General features: G+C 33.5%; 1 protein-coding gene across 1 annotated transcript in view; it reads left to right on the top strand.

Moving 5' to 3' along the window:
• LOC106458698 (pleckstrin homology domain-containing family G member 5-like) overlaps nt 1-14,968 on the top strand; it is a 29,042-nt gene extending 14,074 nt beyond the window's left edge. Inside the window, exons 7-13 of the mRNA XM_022384972.1 lie at nt 1,267-1,416; nt 2,319-2,456; nt 3,715-3,843; nt 7,917-8,159; nt 9,147-9,362; nt 10,609-10,896; nt 14,126-14,968. Coding sequence (XP_022240680.1) covers nt 1,267-1,416; nt 2,319-2,456; nt 3,715-3,843; nt 7,917-8,159; nt 9,147-9,362; nt 10,609-10,896; nt 14,126-14,968 — 2,007 coding nt within the window. The remainder of the gene's footprint in view (nt 1-1,266; nt 1,417-2,318; nt 2,457-3,714; nt 3,844-7,916; nt 8,160-9,146; nt 9,363-10,608; nt 10,897-14,125) is intronic.
• Nucleotides 14,969-22,636: the final 7,668 nt, after the last annotated feature.

The following is a 22,636-nucleotide window of genomic DNA, read 5'->3' as shown; positions in this document are numbered from 1 at the left end:
CAACTTCGAAGATCTATCTACTCCAAGTTTTGAAGCAAGAGTGGGCGAAAATCCCACAATCTAAAATTGACGAGATAATTCTCACGATGCCCCAAAGGATCAACGAACTCCAAGAAGCAAAAGGAAGATCTACTAGATATTGATTAAATTATAAATATATCAATTCATGTGAATATGACTGAAAATTTTAATTTTTTCTGTAAAGGTGGTGTCTATTTACTTGTGACCACGCTGTATATATATATATATATATATGCTCTTTTAAGAACGGTGTTTCAATTTCCTTGGAAGTACTTCATTCAATGATCCCAGCCATCATCGATCATGCACAGATTGATGGACCATTACCTATCATTGCCTGGCATCGTAATTTCCTCTCCAGTAAGTTGCTGCGGGTGACGGCCAAAAGTCCAACTGCACATCGAATGGACAAGAGTTGGCAGTGAACCAATTAAAATAGGTGTTAAAGATATCATTTGTATCAGCATATATAAATCGTTCTTATAAAGTGTAGTTAACTCTCTCTCTTCTCTGTATCAGTGTGTGTGTGTGTAATTTATTTTGTTATGTTTATCAGAAAGTTATATAACGCTTCAGCTTGATGGAAATACATCAGTGCTGTATTACATTTGTATATGTGACATCAAGTATCACAAATTACATCAGTAAAAAACAAAACAACCTTATATGAAGTCGATTAGAGTTTTTCCCAATCATAGCATTATATAAAGCTTAAATATATTGTCCATTTTTTAGAAAGTTTATCAGCAGCTTTCAACTGATAGAAAGTTCTAATTTTTTTCCCTAACTTTCATTTCATAAATACTTATCAGCCTTTTATCGTTTATTGAAATATGAAGTGGTTAATTTTGATAGTGTTACATCTGTTTAAAATGTGAAGGAAAATGTTTGACAATGTTGCATCTGTTCGAAATATGAAAGGAAATGTTTTGATAGTGTTGTATCTATTTGAAATATGAAGGGAAATGTTTTGATAGTGTTACATCTATTTGAAATATGAAGAGAAATGTTTCGATAATGTTACATCTATTTGGAATATGAAGGAATATGTTTGACAATGTTGCATCTGTTCGAAATATGAAAGGAAATGCTTTGATAGTGTTGTATCTATTTGAAATATGAAGGGAAATGTTTTGATAGTGTTATATCTATTTGAAATATGAAGGGAAATGTTTCGATAATGTTACATCTATTTGAAATATGAAAGGAAATGTTTTGTTCGTGTTACATGTGTTTTTACTAAAGTGGTGCGAGACTCAGAAAGACTGTGAACGACTTCGTCTCACTGACCTGCTTGTGAAACCGATGCAGCGACTGACCAAGTATTCTCTGTTGTTGAAAGCCATAAAGAAGAAAACAGACAATGAAGGACAGTCCAGTGCATTGTTAGAAATGGTTAGTTTGTTTGTTATTTCAAGTTTCTTTTAGTCAGATGTGAGTTAGTTTATTACACGATAAATCTCACTTAAAGTTTCCATGAACATGGTGTTTTTATCAGAAAACATTTTTATTCGTTCATTGTAAAAATCAAGGGTAACAGCATTTTTTTAAAGTTTATTTCGTCTTCGTGAAATATAATAACCTTAATTGACAAAAATAAATTTCCTGAAAATATTCTTATTTAATTACCAGTTCAATAAAAGCTTTTCGAAAAATAAAAATTATGATGAATAACTAAAAACATTTTTTGGAGCAGAATATTAGTACAAAGATTAGGAAACTAGCTTCCTAGTCTTCGCACACAATTTTTTCAAGAAGTTTGTTTTTGCGTTAATTTAACTAACATAAACGGTAGTCTGTACTTTACAGTGTAGAGATGAATAATTCTGCTAGACCGGATTGAGAGGGGTTTTTTTTTTTTGGTGGAGGGCGAGAGTAGACACATTAGTCCTAGAATTACCAATAATTTCGGTTTTTATAAACGCGTTTTGCTACCAAACTGTTTCATTCATCAAACTGTTGTGGGACCATAGTTTCAATAAGCCTAATAAACTATTAATCACACGAAACACTGTAAACAAAAATACCACCAGTATTTTACACAGAAAATAAGTGATTTCACCTAAAGCTGTGGTCAATTTTTTACACAGACAAAAACATAAAATTGTTCAAAACAATATCATATATGGACCATATCAGAAGTGAACGGTATAAAAACGGTAAATTGAGGGTTTATACCCCTTATCATTATTGAGAGGTACCTTATTAAAAAGATGAGACGCTCATGCGATGTTGAGTTTTCCATGTGTATCTATTTGTAATGCGTAATTACTTTTCAATAGATATGTTGTTTTCAGAATGAGTGTGTGGAAAACTTCGTGTGTGTCGTTGACAGCACACTTCGACAGCAGCATGAGAGAGAGAGACTGGCGTCTATTCTAAACAGAATTGAAAGCTATGACGGAATCGAAAGTATTAACGACGAACTCGAAAAGGTCAGGTTCATAACTAATGTAATCTCTTCAAAATAAATTTTTACGTATTACTTTATCTCAAACAGCGAAGAAATATTCAGTTTAATTGTATAAACGTAAAATATGGCTGTAGTTTCGTAATATAAACAGTGTGTTTTTATGTCTCTTGGTGAACCAGAATAAAGTCAGAGAACTGAATTATTCCTGGCTGTTTTTTTTTTTCTTTACCATTTCAGTAGTTTTCATAGAAACTTATTGTGATCATGAATCCAAATTAGGAAAAAAAATCAGAAATTTTCTGTTAAAAACAGACATCAGTAAGTTAGTTCAGCTGTTTTTCAGTGGCAAAATTAGGCGAGCATTCGAATGACTTATTGGTTTTAAATGCTTAGGTACACATCTTGATGGTCACCACAATACTGGTTTTTAGTACTTGGAAAACTTGAACGTACATATGAATTTGAAGGGCCTTAGGAGAGATTAAGTGAACAGAACTCGTCTTATTAGTCTACTACTAGTTTGTTTGTTGTTTTCAGGGTAAAGCTACACAACTGGTTATTGGCGCAGTGTCCACCGAGGGGATTGAACCCCGAACTTTAGCGTTATAAGATATGAAGCTTACCGCTCAAACTCTTGGGAGTATTCTATTGCTGAAGTTAGGATGAAACATTAAAAAACTGTATATATATCTATTGGTTGATTTATTTATTTTTCTTCTTTATTTTCAGAAAATAATTTCCACGTCTAATATCATTGTCTGGAACTAACCTATTAATTACTTTAATTGATATTAAACTGTCACACCAATATAATACTTAAATATTAGAAAACACTATTTTTTTTTAAATTCACACAAGTTTTTATCGGTTGTACACAGTAAAACGATAGTTTAGTTTATTCACAACGTTTCACCAGGTTTACTTTAGCCTCATTTCTTGTATTTTACCTGATGACGCCAGGTAAACCTGGTGAAACGTTGTGAATAAAATCAACAAGTTTTACTATGTACAACTGATAAAAACTTGTGTGAATATAATACTTAGTTATCTTACAGAAAAAATGCTTAAAAGTGATCAGTTCACTTCGACAAGCATCAGTTTTAAGCAGTTGCAAAGGATATCCACCATGAAAGCTACTACTAAAAATACTTAAATGACGTGAGTTATCATCTAATTAATTTCTTTAAGAATTAGACGACTTCTGCAATATATATATATGCGAGTAACTGACTTAATCTGGTATTTTAATTATCTTTTTTTAAATTTTTATAATGCTATAGATGATGAAGGAATACGGTTACTTGTCCCTCGACCTCACGTGCCCTATGCCTGGATGCGGAAATCATCAAATTAGACAGCTGTTACTTGAAGGATCTGGTCTGAAGCTACGCGATTCTTCTTCAAATAAGGTAAGTGATACATAGAAATATCAGTCCCATTATTTTATTACGGTAGCATATCAGTTTTATTAAGTACGGTATTTTACTATTTTTTAGGTAATCTTCTTGGCTACCTAGGTGCTATAGATTACTTTTATTGATACCTTAGTTTTCCATTAAGGTGGCATGTAATCTGATTGTTTTTTATGGCTTTTCTGCACGATTTTGTTTTATCCAATGTGGTGTTCAAGGACTTGCAAAGTATAAAACTTGTTAAAGATAGGATATAGCTCAGTGCTAGGAATTACGGACTGGTGAATACAAACAGAGGAATGTTTATTTACAGAAGAACAAAATCATTATAACTTGTAATAGAATTTAATCAAATGGTCGAATCAAACAGAGAGTTGTGTTGTATCCAGTAAAATTCCAGAATACACTCTTGCTTTAATTTGCATATTTCATGCGACTCATTACATCTCCATTTTCCACTGGCTTTAAGTAGTTCTACTGTGAGATTTCTTATTTATTTGGTCAGGTAGTTTGGGTGCTCGACTCGCAACCTGACGGTCGCGGGTTCGAATCCTCGTCCAACACCAAACACGCTCGCCTTTTCAGCCGTGGGGGTGTTATAATGTGACGGTCAATCCCACTATTCGTTGGTAAAAGAGTAGTCCGAGAGTTGGCGATGGGTGGTGATGACAAAATTAGGGACGGCTAGCACAGATAGCCCTCGTGTAGCTTTGCGCGAAAAAAACAAACTAAACTAAACTTATTTATTTATCACTAATCAGTTAAAATAACAAACAAACACGGTAAAATGTATACTGGTCCCCCAGTGGCACAGCAATATATCTGGACTTAAAATGCTAAAATACGCGTTTCGATACCCGTGGTGGGCAGAGTACAGATAGCCCATTGTGTTTCTTTGTGCTTAACTTCAAAACAAACAAATATTAATATATATAAACTGAGTTCGTAATATTCATTAAATTCCATCATCCACCTATTATCGATCGATTTACTTGTAAACACTGTTGATATCTGTGGGAAATTCCAAATAGGGTTTAGTCATGCCTTTACCCCAACCTGAAATACGTCAGTATGAGATAGGCAACAAGTGTGGATATTTGTGGGAAAGTCCAAATAGGGTTTAGTCATGCCTTTACCCTAACTCCTCTGATTATTACACACACAAAACAACAACTTTAGTTGTCATTGTAAAATATATTTAAAATATTAATATTCTATGTTAATTTTTATAATTTCCTTGCTAAATCCTTCTCGTTAAGCTCTGGTTTAAGTTCGTTAATCGAAAACGTCTTTCTCTTTTATACTTAAGCTCTTCTCATCATATCCTGTAGCGATAATCTTAAACATTCGCCAAGCGCGTGATCACACATATATTTATTATTCATCAATAATTTAACGGGTGTGTTTCTAACAACCTAACAATCGAACCTATATTGGTGCTTTAATTATGAAATCCTGTCTTTTTTTTATACGTGAAAAACAAAAGTATTATATTTTTCAGGCTTAAAATACTCTTAAGTCAATTTGTCAATAGCTGGTATGAAAAACTTACATAACCAGTATTTTATATTTAGTATATGCTTGCCTAGATAGAGTAATGTCATAGTTTGTTTTGGAGCACTTATTTTTATTTGTTTCAAATTGCTGATCATCTACAAATAATTACGTACAATGCCATCTATCATTCTATTTGAAAACCACTTTTATTTAAAAGCATTTCAATACTGTTGGCCTGGCATGGCCAGGCGGTTAGGACGCTCGACTCGCAATCTGCGGGTCGCGGGTTTGAATCTCCGTCACCCCCAAACATACTGTCCTTTCAGCCGTGGGGGCGTTATAATGTGTTGGTCAATCACAATATTCGTTTGTAAAAGAGTAGCCCAGAAGTTGACGGTGGGTGGTGATGATTAGCTGCCTTCCCTTTAGTCTTTCACTGCTAAATTAGAGACGGCTAGCGCAGACAGCTCTCGTGTAGCTTTGCGCGAAATTCATAACAAACAAACAAACAGTTAATACTGTTTAATTCTTCTTGGAAATATTCATACATACTATTTTATAGCCATGATGAAATAGAATTTTTAGCACATTTTGTTTAAATAAATTTATACTTCATGTGTTCAAAATAAATAAATATGCAAATCAGCTATTCACACAGGGCTTGGCATGACCTGGTGGTAAGAGCAGTCGACTCGCAATCTGCGGCTCTCAGGATCGAAAATCGGTGTCGAACATTCTCGCACTTTCAATAGTGGAAGGACTATAATGTTACGATCAATCCCACTATCATTTTGTAAAATAGTAACTCATGAGTTGACAGTGGGTGTTACTGGCTAGTTGTCTTCCTTCTGGTAGGCAGTTCAAAACTAGGGACGGAGGCAGATAGCCTTAGTAGCTTTGTCATAAAATATAACGAACAGCAAGTTACGTGACAAGCACAAGCGATGTGATGTTGCAGTTGAATAGAATGTACCAGTAGTACATTTTAGAATTGTTTGGCGTTACGTATGTAGTGGAATGCCACCGAAAATTGACGGCTATTGGGAAGAACATGTTGCAGCTTTTTCCAAAGCAAAATATTCAGACTCATATCTTAAATTGTATTCAGATTGGGCATCTATAATTTCCAAAACAGGGATATTCCATGTACTTGTGTATTTCTGTGAGATTGAACTGTTGAAACGAGCGCTGGGACACCGTCATAATTGCATATTATATAGATTATCGAACGCACACAAGGATGACTGGTGTGCTTTGGACATGACAATCCTACGACAGAACCTTTTGCATGCAATGTAAACTACGCTGCAGTGCTCTTGTCAAAAATGCATGGTCATTAGATATAACATGAGCGGGTGTAGCGACATGGATTCTAACAACGTGGTGTGGCTCCAAAATTGTTTTAATGTAACTAATCAACCCTCTGTATTTCTGTATAATTTCAAAGATTAATATAGAACGTATAAAAGAAAAGTTATTTATTAACAGACTTAAACCAGAGCTGAATGATATGGGTTCAACAATGAAATTACTAAAACGTATATAAAAAAGTTGTTTTGACTAAATGAAATACTGTTTTCATTATGTGTTTTGAATATATATGCATTATATGATTTATTAAGCAGAAAAAATAAACTTTTCTGATTAACTTTAATCACATACCTATTCAAGACTTCTAATATATTAGAGTGTGATTATACAATTCTAAACTGGTATCAATATCATTCAATGAAAGAGATAACGGGAGCAACAGCATAGTTCCACTTACAAATAATTTTAAAGTAGTTTTAGTTTTTAGTCGAACTTTTTATAGAATTTCTGTGTTTACCCTATTCAACACTAGCATGATACAAAAGGCCTCGCGACATCTGGCTGTGTTGATCAGAATTCGTTAAAATGACAGGGCCAACGGCTTTCAACTGAAGAAAGTTTCATAACTTAGCCCCCAACAACTATTACACATACATCACCTAGGGTAGTCAACTAAAGTCCCTGCGTTCCCATTCACACGACATCTTTATTCAAAGACATTGTTCCTTCATATGACACGTATATTCACAGACATAAACACGAATAAAGCGTCATTGTTTCCTACGGCAACAGCATAGAAAATGAGACATCTTTCCTATAAACTTTTATCAAAAGGCTATACTAAATCAAACTAAATTTACATTTTACCGCGATATATAGTATTATTAACCCTCGTGAACAGTATTGTCGTCCAACGGTTATAATACAGGGCAACATTTGAGAAGCTTGAATTACTTAACCAACCAAAACGTCTCTAAAAAATTTTAAAATAAGTGAAATTCACCATGCAGTGAAGTGTAATAAGTTATTTTTTAATCATATAATGCACAAACTTTGCTTGGAAAGTGTAAAAACAATCGCTAATAGATTTTCTAAACATATTCTAACTGCTGTTATAAAAAAAAAAGAATATGTTACATCAGAATTTCGTGTAAAGGAAATTTCGACTTCGTGTACTAGTTATAATAATAATCCATGAAATTAAACCGCACTTTTATCTTTTCGTTTGCATATTATACTTAGCTCCATCTATATACATCTAGGTGGATGTACACTGTTTCCTATTTACGGACCTATTTCTTATCTGCAAGTCTCTGGGTAAGAAAGGGGACAAAGTTCGAGTTATCCGGCAGCCATATTTGGTAGACAAATTGAGAGTTCAGGAACTCAGAGATGGTGGAGGGTTTGTGGTGCTGTATCTCAGTGAGCTACAAGTTGCTGTCGCTGCTTTTGTACTTTACACTTCTGAATCGAAGATATGGGTAGACACGATACGACGATCGCAGGTATGTTTGGTTCTCAGTTGTGAAAAGGAGAGCATTATTTAAATATAGATTTTCTTATGAGTGTGAAATAAATTATATGGCATCTTTTATTACTAATTTAGTTTTAAAAAACACATTTAATGTGCTAGGTTTTTTATTCCTTCCTGCACTAAGAAAAAGGAATTAATCCTGTTAACTGTAATAGAAAGTAGACTCGCTCGAAGCTACGATACAAGAAAGAAAATATTCTTTTATTCTATATCTCAACCAACCAACCACGGTATCCAGCATAAAGTGTTCTTTGAAACATTTTAAGCTACTTTTTACTGTTTTGAGTGTAGTAACTCAATGTAAAAACCTATTTAGGAAAATTTGTACTAGAGAGATTTAATTTTGAATCTTCATGATATGTTTTATTCCATAAGTTTAGGTATTAATTATTTAATCTATAATTATAGTTTTTATAGGGTAAAAGAAGCAGGTACTAAACCTCGGAATTTCCACGTAGGCAACATTTCTTTTTGACTCTAAGTTATTTTCCAACTTCTTACAATGGTATTTCATAATTCCATACAGTGTACAAAACTATGAAATAGAGTTAATTAGAAACTGACATAAAATCCTAAGACAAACCTCAGCAACTAATTACTTCTATCAGCTGATAGTCAGAACGTGTCCATTGAATTCTGGCAAACTAATTCTACATCAAAGTATATTACACGTGATATGTAATTCAAACCATTTTTATTTAACATTACATATTAGGCTGTACGTTTACATCGAAACGAATAAAATCCGTTAATGTAGTTTCAGTACAATCTAGGAAGAAGCTTGTTAGCTAAGTTGATGTTGTATCCAACCGCTATACATTGTTGTAATGTTTCAATTCAGTGATCACTTTCCATTCCGTACTTCCCAAGCGAGAGGTCGTTTTAACCATAAAACATACAGACTCTTGAGTATTATCAAGTGAGTATAAATGATACAGTAACACTATCTCACCTATAGGATTTATACCAGGAAGCTAAGCGAACAGCCAAGGGGAAGAAAGGACTGGGCTTTCTACAAGCAAGTTATGAGGAAGAGGAAGAGTTTATTTCCGCTGCCAGACTTGGTTCTCGCTCTCCTCGTACCTCTAGTCGTTCCAGTTTGATCCATTCCCATAGTGGATCTGTTGACACGAGTGATCCCATTTCTACAACTTCAGTGTGTGGTCCTTCCACTGTAAGTGTAGACAATCACTATGTCTGTCTTTACGGTAGGCCTATCTCTTTACATTTCTTTCCTTCCCTGTACTTCTCTCCACTGACTAATTTTATCAAACTCTAAGTAATTTATTTTTCGCTTTCAGCAATTTTCTGAATTTTATTTTGATTAATTGATTTGCCACTTTCTCACAATGTTTAGATTGTTGTATGTTCCCGAATATACTCTGTAAGTAGCTCCCTCTACTTCATATTTCCACAGGTGCTTTTGGCTTTCATTACGTATTTAATCTATATATTTCTGTACCCTTTCGACCATAAACATCATTTCCACTACGTTTCTTTGTAGACATTTGGAAAACACTGGTATTTATTAGTCGCCACGGGAATTCTACCATCCTTTATTTTGCTATAAATGCTTCTATCTATTGTGTCTGTCTGTGGCTCTTCGAATAACGGTATCTCATTTTATCATTTTTTTTCTTTCTTTTTCAGTGGAAACAACTCTTTCCTACAGTAGAATATGTCTTCTTATTGTTATTTGTATGTCGTTACACTATGTTTAGCTATGTTTGTGATAAATGCATCTATCCATTACTTTCACTGGAAGAGTTTTCACTTAAAAGTATACTGTTTCCCCAAACATTTGGCCGGACGTGGCCCATTGGTTAATGTGCCGGTCTGTGGATCGAATGGCCAAGGTTCAAGTCATGATGCAACTAAACACACTCCACACTTTTTATTGTGGGCATTTTAAAAAAAAAAGTTACTCTCGATTTATTCGGTTCAAAGAGCCTGCAAACCCTTATGGCGACTGGTGCTGCTAGCTGGCTGCTCTTCCTCTGATCAGTAGCATAGAATTAGGAACGAGTACACCTGAGCCATAATGGCCTCTAACCTGTCCATTTATCTCATATGTACATAAAGTGCTGTTCATGGTGAAAACTAATTCTTCAACAATTATGTGTTGTTGTCTTTGGCCACTGTGGATCTCATAAGATTAAACTGGACAAAATTATCATGTATAAAATAATTTTGATTTATTAGTGTATAAAGTAAAAGAACTAAAGTACATTTTCATCATTTCTAACATGTTTAGTTTCTAGTTACTTATAATTTAATCGTATATTTTGAACAATGTGTTTGTTTGTCTTTAGTGCATATTTATCAACATCTCTTAAAAACACAATCCAAACAAATTTAAAAGTCAATATGTTCTACTAAGAAAAACATTTTTTTTCTAAGTACGACACTTATTTTTTTAGTGCAATAAAGCCACAAGCTTCGAGCTAGGTGACCTAAGAAATTCCAGTGTTAGCAGTGAAGAAGGACCAACCAATGAAAGGGTACGAGCAAACAGCGTGGAGACTCGTAATGGGCCAATCAGTGTGACGGTGACATCTCCAAGACCAGAAAGAAGAGCATTCTTCTTACGTGGGGCAGGTTCAGGGTCTTCCACCCCCAACACCTTATCTGTAGGACCTGCCTACCATATGGGTGACTTAGGGGAACTAAAAGAAAACGAGATGGTTCATCCACCTCCTTCCATACAGGTTAAATATATTTTCATATCTGAATGTCTAGGAGTGAAACTACTGAACGAATTTTTATACCTTATTTGTGCATATGCTCAAAAGTGTAATGAATATTGAACGCAATGGTGTCATGTCCATGGACCAGGGGTGCGCACGGGCCCCCCTCAAATGTTCTCTATGCACTGTTTTATTAATTCCAAATCCATGTATAAACATTTGATTAAATATTTTCAAAATACTTGCCTGTATTGGAAACCAATAAGTAAATCAAATTAACAGAGGAAATTTAATAATATAAAAGTAAAAGGCACCCCACTTATTATTTGTATGATTATTATTAATAACTCACCACTGACTGTGTCCCCCAAAGCATTTAGCTGCATGACGTCACTGATTGAACGTACTGTGGCAAGCAAAGGGTTCGACTGCTTTCTTATCATTTAGATACATAGAGGTTGAGTATATTATATTAAAACGGTTTGGAGCCTCACCACATCGTTACAGTCCATGTCACTACGTCAAGTCATGCTCTATCTGACGACGATGTCTTTTGACAATAGTCATGCAGCACAGTTTCCATTGCAAAAGGCTTCATCTTCATATCCAAAACACACCACTTTTCCATGTATGTTTTCCATACTTTATCTAGTGTACGAGGACAGCGGTTTACAAGCGCCCATTTCAGCATTCCGATCGTATAAAAATCCATAACAGTTGCGTCCAAATACTTAACTGATGTGTATTCGTATGGAATAACATTGATATCCGTTTTATTCTCCATCTGTTTGAGGTATGCGACGACTGAACGGATATGTTGTGGACGCAACTTGTATACACGTGACTTGTATCGCTTTTCCACACGGAAATATTTCTTATTTTGCACACTATTTCCTCGGACAGGTGGACGGCTTACACCACTGACCTTTGTGTTCGTGAATTCTCACCTGTTACGAGACGTCACACGCTGCTTACCACTGCTGGGGAACGACTTGTTGCAGGTCTGTTTCCGTTTGGTTCCTGTATCTCAAGTTGATCCACATTAATTTGTTTTAGGTTGCCATTAAGTACAAAGGGTATCCCCATCTTGAAAAGTCTAAATTCCTCGTCTGAACACATCTTTATGGTCTAAGTCTATGCGTCGGAAAGGGCTGTTACATATAATTACCCAAAGCGATCACTTTTTGGTGAATTCATACTAACTACGAAGAGCCAATGTCAGAATGTAGTTCTGATACATTTCATCCCACTGCGACTGTGATTGTCACTTGACTTGATGATTTGATTATTCAAAATCTTTTTAATATAACGCATTCAACCCTCTCTACCTTTGACTTGTAAGTCTGCAGTAAAACATAGCTTGAAATTAATCCCCAAAATATCTATAAAAACAAGGGTACCCAACTGATGAGGTAATACATTCTAGTGACACTACACACTCCTAATTAGACTGTCAGATTAAATTAACTACATTATTAGTTATTTGGTTGTAGTTTAGTTGTGTTCTTTGTAGATAGCTTGCTTTGATCCGAAGTTATTGATGTTTGAACCTCTGGTCTTTAGCTAAGAAGTCCAACTAAATATATGGATAGCATATTGATAAACATTAAGTTATGTTCAGATAAAAGTAGGCAGTTGACAACAGTACTGATGGCAAATATAGTTAAAATCGCATAGGCGACGAAAATAACAAAATTAAATAATAGGTTGAACAATCGCCAAGTTTTTATGTTTTTATTTTTTGTTTTGTTTTTTTATTTAAAGAAGGATGACGTTTCCAGCTAGCGCTCTCCGTCAGATCGTACAGCTTACAACCAAATAAAAATATATATAAAACTTGGCGATTGTTTAACCTATTATTTAATTTTTTAACGGTACTGATGACGTTGATAAGTTTTCAATTTAGGAAATTGACAAGGCAAAACCTAAAACATCAGTAGCCAAACTTCATTGTTTGAAAGGTTTTACGATTCATTTTATTGTAAAAGGGCAAATTCTTCTGATTGATTTTAATTTCCGACTAGTATAAGGGGTACGTTTTGAAAACTCTGACAATTATTTCATTATTTTCCATGACAATAACGTTATCTTTATTACATTTGAATCCTCGGTTATGTTGGTTGAATTATGAATCTAAAGAAAAAATAAAGTGACACGGAAATCACTTTATTCAAAATCACCACCCTAATGACTTGATGTCACGAATCGTGTTAATAGTTGTACGATCAGAGTTGTTAAACTTATTTGACTAAAACACTTTTCATTTGAAAAATAGCCAAGTTAGAATAAAAGAACTAGTAGCAACATAAATAAAGACGAGGCGAAGTTTGCTCCAATTATATTTTGTTTTAATTTAGCCACTTTTGCATTATATCTTTAGATGTGTTATATAACTTTTTTTTTTTAAATATTATATGTTTACAATGCGTGGCATTTTATGTAACTTGACTCTTTTTTTTTCTAATATCAGATCTTTATATGGCTGGTCTATTTAATCTGCTGGGTTGTTTTTTACATGTAGTGTTTTGGTGAAATATCACTACTTTTTATTTTAAATTACAATTTTATGCGACACAAAGCTTGATTTTAACGTAATGTATTTATCAATTTTTTATATCAAACTTTTTTTAGCTAATTGTGGACTTATTTTATTAGCTGATCTGAAGGATGAAAAATATTTAAATAAATTTTTCTTTAATCATTGAAATGAACTTAATATTTGATGTGTATAATCGTTTTAATTTGATCAAAGAAGTATTAATACAATTTAAAGTATTATTGAATAGATGGTCATGTCATCTTTTCGATAATGCTGTTATTAATATTAATAACTTTATAGGGTGTCGAAGAGAAAACTGATTTTAACAGTATATTAATAACTTCAATACATCGTAGAGAATTGCAAACAACAGCATTTCTAGCTCAGATTAGTCTGTCCCTTTGTAGTATGTAAACCTTGATTTACTGTCTTCTCAACAACAGCATCAACGAGAGCAATACTTTCTACTACTTTTTTGAGTGGCTATTTCCCTTGATCTATGAAATTATTTTTTATTTGTGATGTTAGAGTGTTTAGTCTCGTTCAGAAACATAATAATAGTGAACTTATGTCACTTTGAAAAACTATGACAATATCTCAGAATTGACCAAAAGTTCGATCTTATACATAATATAACAGTAGTGCCATTTTTCTAATTTGGCTGGAGTCACTGTCGTGGCTCTAGATGAAAAAGTGTTTCTTTACATCTAGGTACCGTTAATTTCACCATTAGCCAAGAATGTTTCTCCCACTTCACGACTACCAGTTACTTCGCCAGTTTCTCCTCGTGTAGCATCCCGTCACTGGTACTTCGGTAATAAACCGCCTCTTCTGAAGACAAAGAATATATCGGGGCTTGTGACACACAGTGCCCCGACGAGTCAGGGCCCCAGTCCCGTGCATAGCTTCGATAGTGACACTGTAGTCGGAATAACCAGCTCTGAGAAGAATACGCCAGACTCTGAAGACGAAGAACATAAGAAATTGCCCATAAAGCAAGCTACGCGAACAGCTTGGCGGTACCATACTGCTGACTCTGTGGAGATGTTGAAAAAAGAAAGAGAAAAAGATCAGAATTTCCATAAACGATTATCATGGAATCCAGGACAGCACGACAGTTGTCGTAGTGGACAAGTGGGAGAAAGCACCCGGGACAAAGTCCTTCGAAACAAAGTTGTCGACAAGTGCTTTAGTTCCGATTCAATGTATAGTTCCAGTGGTGTAAGCAGTACAGGATCTGCACAACTAAGTGTGTGTAGTGTAGAGTATGAACCTAGTTTTGAAGGTTCAGATATTTCAGAGGATCCACTAATTCGAGAGCGAGATTATTACGATCAAACAATCCTGACTAATAGTCAACACAGTGATGACCACCTACAGCTTCCAACAGTCCTACTGGAGGGGGAGTGCGACCTCAGTCGAAAACCAGAAGGCGGGAAATCAGCTGTCCAGATTGCTGTCAATCAAGATTCATCACAAGAAATACCTTCTATGGCGAAGCTACACAAGGTGAAGGACTTTCTCCTCAATAATTGGTCAGGGGAATCTTCGTAAGTAGCTACATTTTTCTCAGGTTGAAATCAACCAAACTGCATGACCAATTATACGAAATGTTAATATAATGCTCGTTTAATATACAATCGCATTTCTCTCAAGTTGAAAACATCAAAACTAACTGTAGTGAATGTTGAGGTAATCCTAGTTTAGTAGGTACACTTCTGTCACGTGGAAAACCACCAAACTGCATGCCAAACTGTAGTGAATGTTGATGTAATCCTAGTGTAGTAGATACACTTCTATCATGTGGAAAACAACCAAACTGCATGTCCAGCTATAGTGAATGTTGATGTAATGCTAGTGTAGTAGATACACTTCTATCATGCGGAAAACAACCAAACTGCACGACCAGCTGTAGTCAATGTTGATGTAATCGTAGTTTAGTAGATACACTTCTATCATGCGGAAAACAACCAAACTTCATGTCCAGCTATAGTGAATGTTGATGTAATCCTAGTTTAGTAGATACACTTCTATCATGTGGAAAACAACCAAACTACATGTCCAGCTACAGTGAATGTTGATGTAATCGTAGTTTAGGAAATACACTTCTATCATGTTCAAAAATAACCAACTTTAGTGAGTGTCAAAGCCTTTTTTTTAATATATTCACTCTTTTATTGTTCAATATAACCAAACTTCATAACCCACGGTAGAATCTTTAGTAGATGGACTTCACTCATTGGAAGTTTTTAAATTGTACCACCATCCTTTTAATTACGTCCAGTAATTACATCGGTAGTTGGATTACATTTAACATGTCTAAGTTTCGGTTATAATTTCATTACCTGAATCTACTGACTCTAGCGATAATGTTGGTACTGAATATACAGCAATCACGACAATTGGTAGGCTACAGTTAACATCCGATAATGTTGGTATTGAATATACAGCAATCATGACAATTGGTAGGCTACAGTTAACATCCGATAATGTTGGTACTGAATATACAATAATCATGACAATTGGTAGGCTACAGTTAACATCCGATAATGTTGGTACTGAATATACAGTAATCATGATAACTGGTAGGCTACAGTTAACATCCGATAATGTTGGTATTGAATATACAGCAATAATGACAATTGGTAGGCTACAGTTAACATCCGATTTTCTGTACTCCTGTACGTTTCTGTCAATAACTTATATTTTTTTAATATGACTAACTACATCTCTTACTGTGTTTAGTTTTAGTAATGAATATTGTTGGTTGGTTATCTCCTAATTAAACAAAACGTCAATTCATTGTGATCTTGCTCTGAATGAAACAAACTGTCTATTGGAATGATCTCTTAAAAAGTAGTGATATACAATGAAACATGATATTTTATAGGAAATTTTATTTCACCAGCTAGGTTGTAATTAATGTTGATTAGAAATGCATTGTAGTATCTATGTACGTACTAATTTTGGTCTGTACTTTATCTAGTGATGTTTGAAGATCATCACTATTAGTTGGTGGAAAATGTTCAAGATGACACTCGGAAAAGTTTTGCTTGCTGGTTTCCTCTTCTAAAGAACGGGAGTGCAATATAATAACAACTTAATGAACCAAACGCCAGTTTTTTTTTGCAAAGTACATGGAACTGCATGTATTTGGTAACATGGAGAACACGAACTATGTATGTATTTTTAACTTGCACGAGAACATCAACAGTAAAAATGGCGGGAAACCTAAAGACTTCCACGGTCTATCAATTAATCAGCCTACAGGCAGCTCCGAAATATTTATCTTACCTTTGTGACCAGTGTACAGTTATTTGTGACTGTATTAGAAGGAAGAGGTATTTGTAATAAGTTAATGTCAGTAGCGTTGTACCAACAGTTGGTTCCACGTTTAATCTTCAGTAATTTTCTTGTTTTAAGCAATGCACCAAATGAAACTTTTTACACTTTAACAGTGTGTGTGATTCTCTTTTTTCTCTTTTGTTTTTCACTCAAAATGATCTTAAATAGTGATGTTATTATAACTGATCAACTTCTTTACTATACGTAATTTAAAGTGATCAACTTCGTTTTTTATTACTATAACTAAGGAGTAGTATCTAATTTATTGATTTAAACCATTTAGAGATTTGATATTCTTATATCTAAATTAAATTCATTGTAAATCTGGTATTTTTGAGTGTGGTTGAAAATCTGTGTTTTATTGAACTGTTCGGAACTAGCCAGTATTGAGAATGTCACAGTCGCACCCTCTGTCTAGTTTAATTTAAATGTGGAGAAAACCCGAAACGAGTAAAGTCGAACAAAAGAATTATTATTTTCTGTTTAATAATTTATGTTATATATATATAACATTTCCTCATTAACTTATATTCGTTATATTTTTACGTGTTCATATTAGTCAAATCAATTACCTCTGTGTTTCTAACGTATAAATACAGAGTATCGTTCTCTACGCTGATCTTTTTTTTTTTCTTTTTAGATTAATTCTTATGCTGAGAATGTTGTGATTTTAATTTTTCTATTGGTTTTTATTTTTCTAACAGCGGAAAGCTCCCTAATATCAGTACTTAACTGTGTGATTTTGTGTCTGTCAAAAACTGTGAAAAATTAGATGTTGTATGTTAAGTTGAAGAGAAGATAAGTTATCAGAAACCGAGAGTTTGTCCTGAGTTGTATAAGTTGTAAGTGGTAGATGTTTCACTTAAATCGGAGTATGGTGTTTCTGGACTTGTAGTAGGCTATGTTCACAAACAAAATACAAGTAGTTAGTTTGTTTTTCTAACTATCAAACTAAATCTGTGTTCGAATTATGCATGTTAAATAAAGAAAAAAAAAGAGCTCGAGCGTTCAGGCTTAGAAGGAAAATGTACATCTATACAGTTAGCAGAGGGTCGGGAAGTTGCTGATAAAAAAAACTTCATAGGGGCGTATTTGTTTTGTATTTAGTCTGTAAACGTATGTGGTGCTATAATTATAGTGATATGTCGTGTGTGTGTTTGTCAGAAATCGCTAGATTATTATGGTTAACCTGTACTTCTATATTTCTAATCTGACAAGATAACGATATATGAGGCTTAAATATATCAGAAAGTTTTCTGACAACAGTTGTTGATAAGACGATTTGTGATATTAGACTCAACCACAATAAGGGCATTACCTTTACAGTGGTGAAGAAGAGGAAAAACGCTTGTACTTTGGGAATCTTTTTCATAAAATAGATTTTACTTGAACATTTCACAATTATTTTTTAACTGTGTATTCTCAAGGTAGATGTTAACAATATACAAAACAAACTTAGTAAATTATGACTTTCCCTTCAATAGTTACATCTGTTAAGCCTGATGTAAAATCAGCATCAAAAATAAATCTAGAAAAGAATCATGTTCCTTCAATAGTTACATACACTAGGCCTAAAACGTTATATTTAAAATCTATAACTTATTGAATATTTTAGCGAACATTTAAGATGGAAATTTATAGTTTTGATAAAAGTTTAGAAAAACAACCTTTACACTCCAGATAAATATAAAAGAATATTATTTTATTTCAACCAACGTTTCGCCTTTGCGGCTTCATTAGGGATAATATACATAACCCTGATGAAGCCGCAAAGGCGAAACGTTGGTTGAAATAAAAATATATTCTATTTTATTTATCTGGAGTGTAAAGGTTGTTTTTCTCAACATTTATAAAAATGTGCAAATCCCTTCAGTATGCACTACACATTTTGGAAGGAAATGTATCGTGATATGAAAATCAAATCAAGGTATTTATCTGGACTGTATTTCATACAAATAATGAATTTTTCAAATCGGTTGCAGTCGACAATGTTTAGTCCTAGAAGTTGTGTGTTAAAACTATTTAACTGCTGTGTAGTTTTTATGAAAGTTACACGTCGATTGAATATGATAAATCACTGTTGAAAAAATACAAACATTGAGTTATCTTGTGGATTAATAAAAATTGAGAACTCATCTATTATACAGTGCAGGTTCGTTTTGCTGCCAATTATGAGGTTCGTTTATGAAGTATAAATTCGTAACATAAGATACATTTAATTATTTTATTAGTTAATACATAATGAAGAAAACAATATTTAGTGTGTATTACTTTAGATTCGACTGCATTACTTTAGATTCGACTACATTACTTTAGATTCGGCTGCATTACTTTAGATTCGATTACATTACTTTAGATTCGACTGTATTACTTTAAATTCGACTGCATTACTTTAGATTCGACTGTATTACTTTAGATTCGGCTGCATTACTTTAGATTCGATTACATTATTTTAGATTCGACTGTATTACTTTAGATTCGACTGCATTACTTTAGATTCGACTACATAACTCTAGATCCAAGTGTGTTGCTCTAGACTCGACTGTATTTCTCTAGATTCGACTTATTGCTTTAGATTAGATTGGATTGTTGTAGATTCGACTGCACTGCCTTATATTCGACTGTACTGCTCTAGATTCAACCATATTGCTTTAGAATCCATTATATTGCTCTAGAATCAATGTTCACTTGATTCTTATAAGTTCACTAAGGAAAAGGATAAAAAAAAATAATAATAACAGTTCATAATTTTTTGTTTGTTTTCTCTTCCATGATCTTTATATATGCCAGTTTCATGATCAGAAGTGTCTCGTGCACATAACAAAAAGTACTAGAATTTTAGGGAACATATAAATCACGTTAAGTCTAGAGTCTTTGTACAAACATAAATAATTTTCAGTGATCAAAGGTGGTTTATTATATGACCTAATAATTATATATGTATGTTACTAGAAAATTAACTGTTCGTGAAAGGGACCGTGATTTACTTACATATAGTTTTTATTTTGGCGTTGTCTGTTTCAAATTAACATATATTCAATGAAGTTCCTTATGTGAGGAGATCACGAGAAAACTTTCTGAAATACAGAGATTTGGTTTTATATATTGTTATTACCTAATGTATCCAAATTTTAGTAACTTCCGCGGTCGAACTCGGTACGTCTCAAACATCAAGCGAGTACTCCATCATCTGAGTTAAAATGTTAAGCCCATAAATAGGATCTATTAATAAGGCGCTTTTTAACAACTCAATATATATATACAAATGTATTGCATTAACTTTACTGACTGAATTTCATTCACTCACCAGTTGTGTGCGAGTTTGGTTTGTGTATTTTATACTTTAATGTTATTTTTCAAGTAACTGTCCACTACGATCTAGTGATAAACGACGCAACTACAGAAATGATGTTAATTATACGTTTTGGAATATTCCATCTTCAGCATAATCCAACAATAAATACAGATGACATAATACATAAATAAATGTTCTTTAAATACCCACAATCAGCAGGTAATATTATTCGATCATTAACCCTTTAGATTTTAATTTATTGATTTTCAGAAGAGTAAATCTTAAACAGTAATTATAAATAATAGAATATGTTATTTATTTACCCGGCTGATAGTTAGTGCGCTGGACTTGCAATCTGCGGGTTGCAGGTTCGAATCTCGACACCGATCATGCTCACCTTTCAGCCGTGGAGACGTTATAATGTGACGGTCAATTCCACTTTTTTTGCTGTTAAAGAGGAACCCAAAAGTTGGCGGTGGGTGGCGTTGGCTAGCTGTCTTCTTTCTAGTCAATCGCTTCTAAATTAGAGATGGCTAGTATATAACTCTCAAGTAGCTATGCGTGACATTCAACAAACAATGCATTTACTCTAGATATTTGCTGAAGACAAAATGAGAATATTTCCAATTGTCCAATAAACATATTAACAATCATTTCAGTAGTGGTGTTATGTGTGGTTGAATTAAGCTTTCCGCTTCACGATTCTACTTACTATAAGTTTTTAAGAATGTAAAGAGAGATTATTTAATGACTAAACAAGGGTGGTTAGTGCATAAACTAGTTTGATTATCTAACAACAAAGCAAAATTATATTTTCACTCAAAGCCAAAAGACATCTCTTTTATACTTCGTTGGTCCTGAAGTAAAATCATTTAACGGCTTAGTTTGAACTCAATCATACAACTCAGTTAAAAATTAAATATTTGTTGTCTTTTAAATGTCAACAATTAACAGTTAATATTATGGGTAATCAAACCTGATTCTCAGAATTTTTTTTTCTGTTTTTTCAGAACACACAAATACGTTTTCCGAAGTGCTTTTGTTATAATTTATCCATTTAATGAAAAGAAAAGTGATTTGATATGCTCATATATCTTCACAAGCTTTTATGTAGTTGCTGCTATTTATTCCTGACTGTTTGCTTATTGTTATCACATCGTTATGTTTCCCGAAAGAAACATGGCCGCGATCTTCAAAGCTAACCCTAAAGCACCAGATGGATCCGCATTGTTTAAATCAATCTGAAATTAAATCAGATTCAAGTATATCTTGATCTTCATATATACGTCTGCGTAAATATATGGTTGATTGTTTAACGTGACTGAAAGGGTTTATGGTTTGGCGTCAGTATATTCACAAAATTAATCATATGTTTATATATTTCCCTTCTATAATTATCTAGATTTAAACAAGTTGTTGCTGTTATGTACAGGTTTTATGAGTTTAAACATCTTTATTGAAACATGCAAGTGATTAAATGATTGTTAAAATGTGATAATTTGACATATAAAAAGAAAATACTGAGAATCAGTCACTAGTCAAATGTTTTAAATTGCTTTGTCAGTTTACAAAGCACTTTTGACTTGTTCAACGAGTATGTAATGAAGTTTCGCTTCGAAAATGTTTTCGTTTTAGAAAATTGTTAAATCAAAATCACATTTCTTTTCTGTGTGTAACAGGTTGTCGCAGATGTACGTGAAAAAAACTACTACAAACTTCTTGAAATAGAGACATGGTTGTGATATTGTTTTGTGTATATAGCACATAAAAATATGTGAAAAAAATGTATATGTACGTTTGTCAGATTTCACATTTTATTTGAGAGCGTATTTATTAGAAAATCTTTTGTTCAGCATTAAAATACACTTGACTATAACTCGCAAAAAGTGTCTATTGCGTATTTTTTTATCACAGACCTTTTAAATAACTCTTCTAATTATTAAGCAACCAAACTAAATCAACTGAGAAGTTTTTTTTTGAACTACATCATGATACACTCAAACAATGATTCAAGTTTAGAAACTTCAAATATTTAGGAAAGTATTTATTTACCTCTTTCATTATATTAGTAGAAAAGGAAAGTTACTACGTAATTATGAGTTAAGACGTAACGAAAGTGGTATGCTGTGATATTGCTTTTCGTGTGTGTGTGTGTTTTTAAATTAACATTATACCAATTAAAACATATTCCAAAGTGTGAACATTTCAGCAAGACCATTCACTCCTGTTGGCAAACCCAACTTAAATGATCTCGGATAGAAGATAATATTCTTTTATTATTAACTTACAGATGTTAAATTACTTAAATTATTTTGCCAATATGGATGGATCTACACTTGTCGGCAGCGCATTTGTAGACGGCCAACGAACGATGAAAATGTTTTCTGATTCATATAATCAAAATTTTCTTTCAACTCAACACAAAAGACTACTTTCTCTACCCTTATGTATGTTGATTTTTGTTTTAGCACCGTGTTATTGGAGGATGATTTTTGGTCTAACAATAACTTATAATGTAACCATAGTGAAAGTGACCCTACTGTTACACTTTCTAGGAAGTGTCGTTCGTGATATATAAAAAA

Source organism: Limulus polyphemus, unplaced genomic scaffold, assembly GCF_000517525.1.
Source record: "Limulus polyphemus unplaced genomic scaffold, Limulus_polyphemus-2.1.2 Scaffold502, whole genome shotgun sequence".
NCBI classification, from domain to species: Eukaryota; Metazoa; Arthropoda; class Merostomata; order Xiphosura; family Limulidae; genus Limulus; species Limulus polyphemus.
The sequence above is the reverse complement of the archived record's forward strand: the minus strand, read 5'-3'. Positions and strand labels throughout refer to the sequence as shown.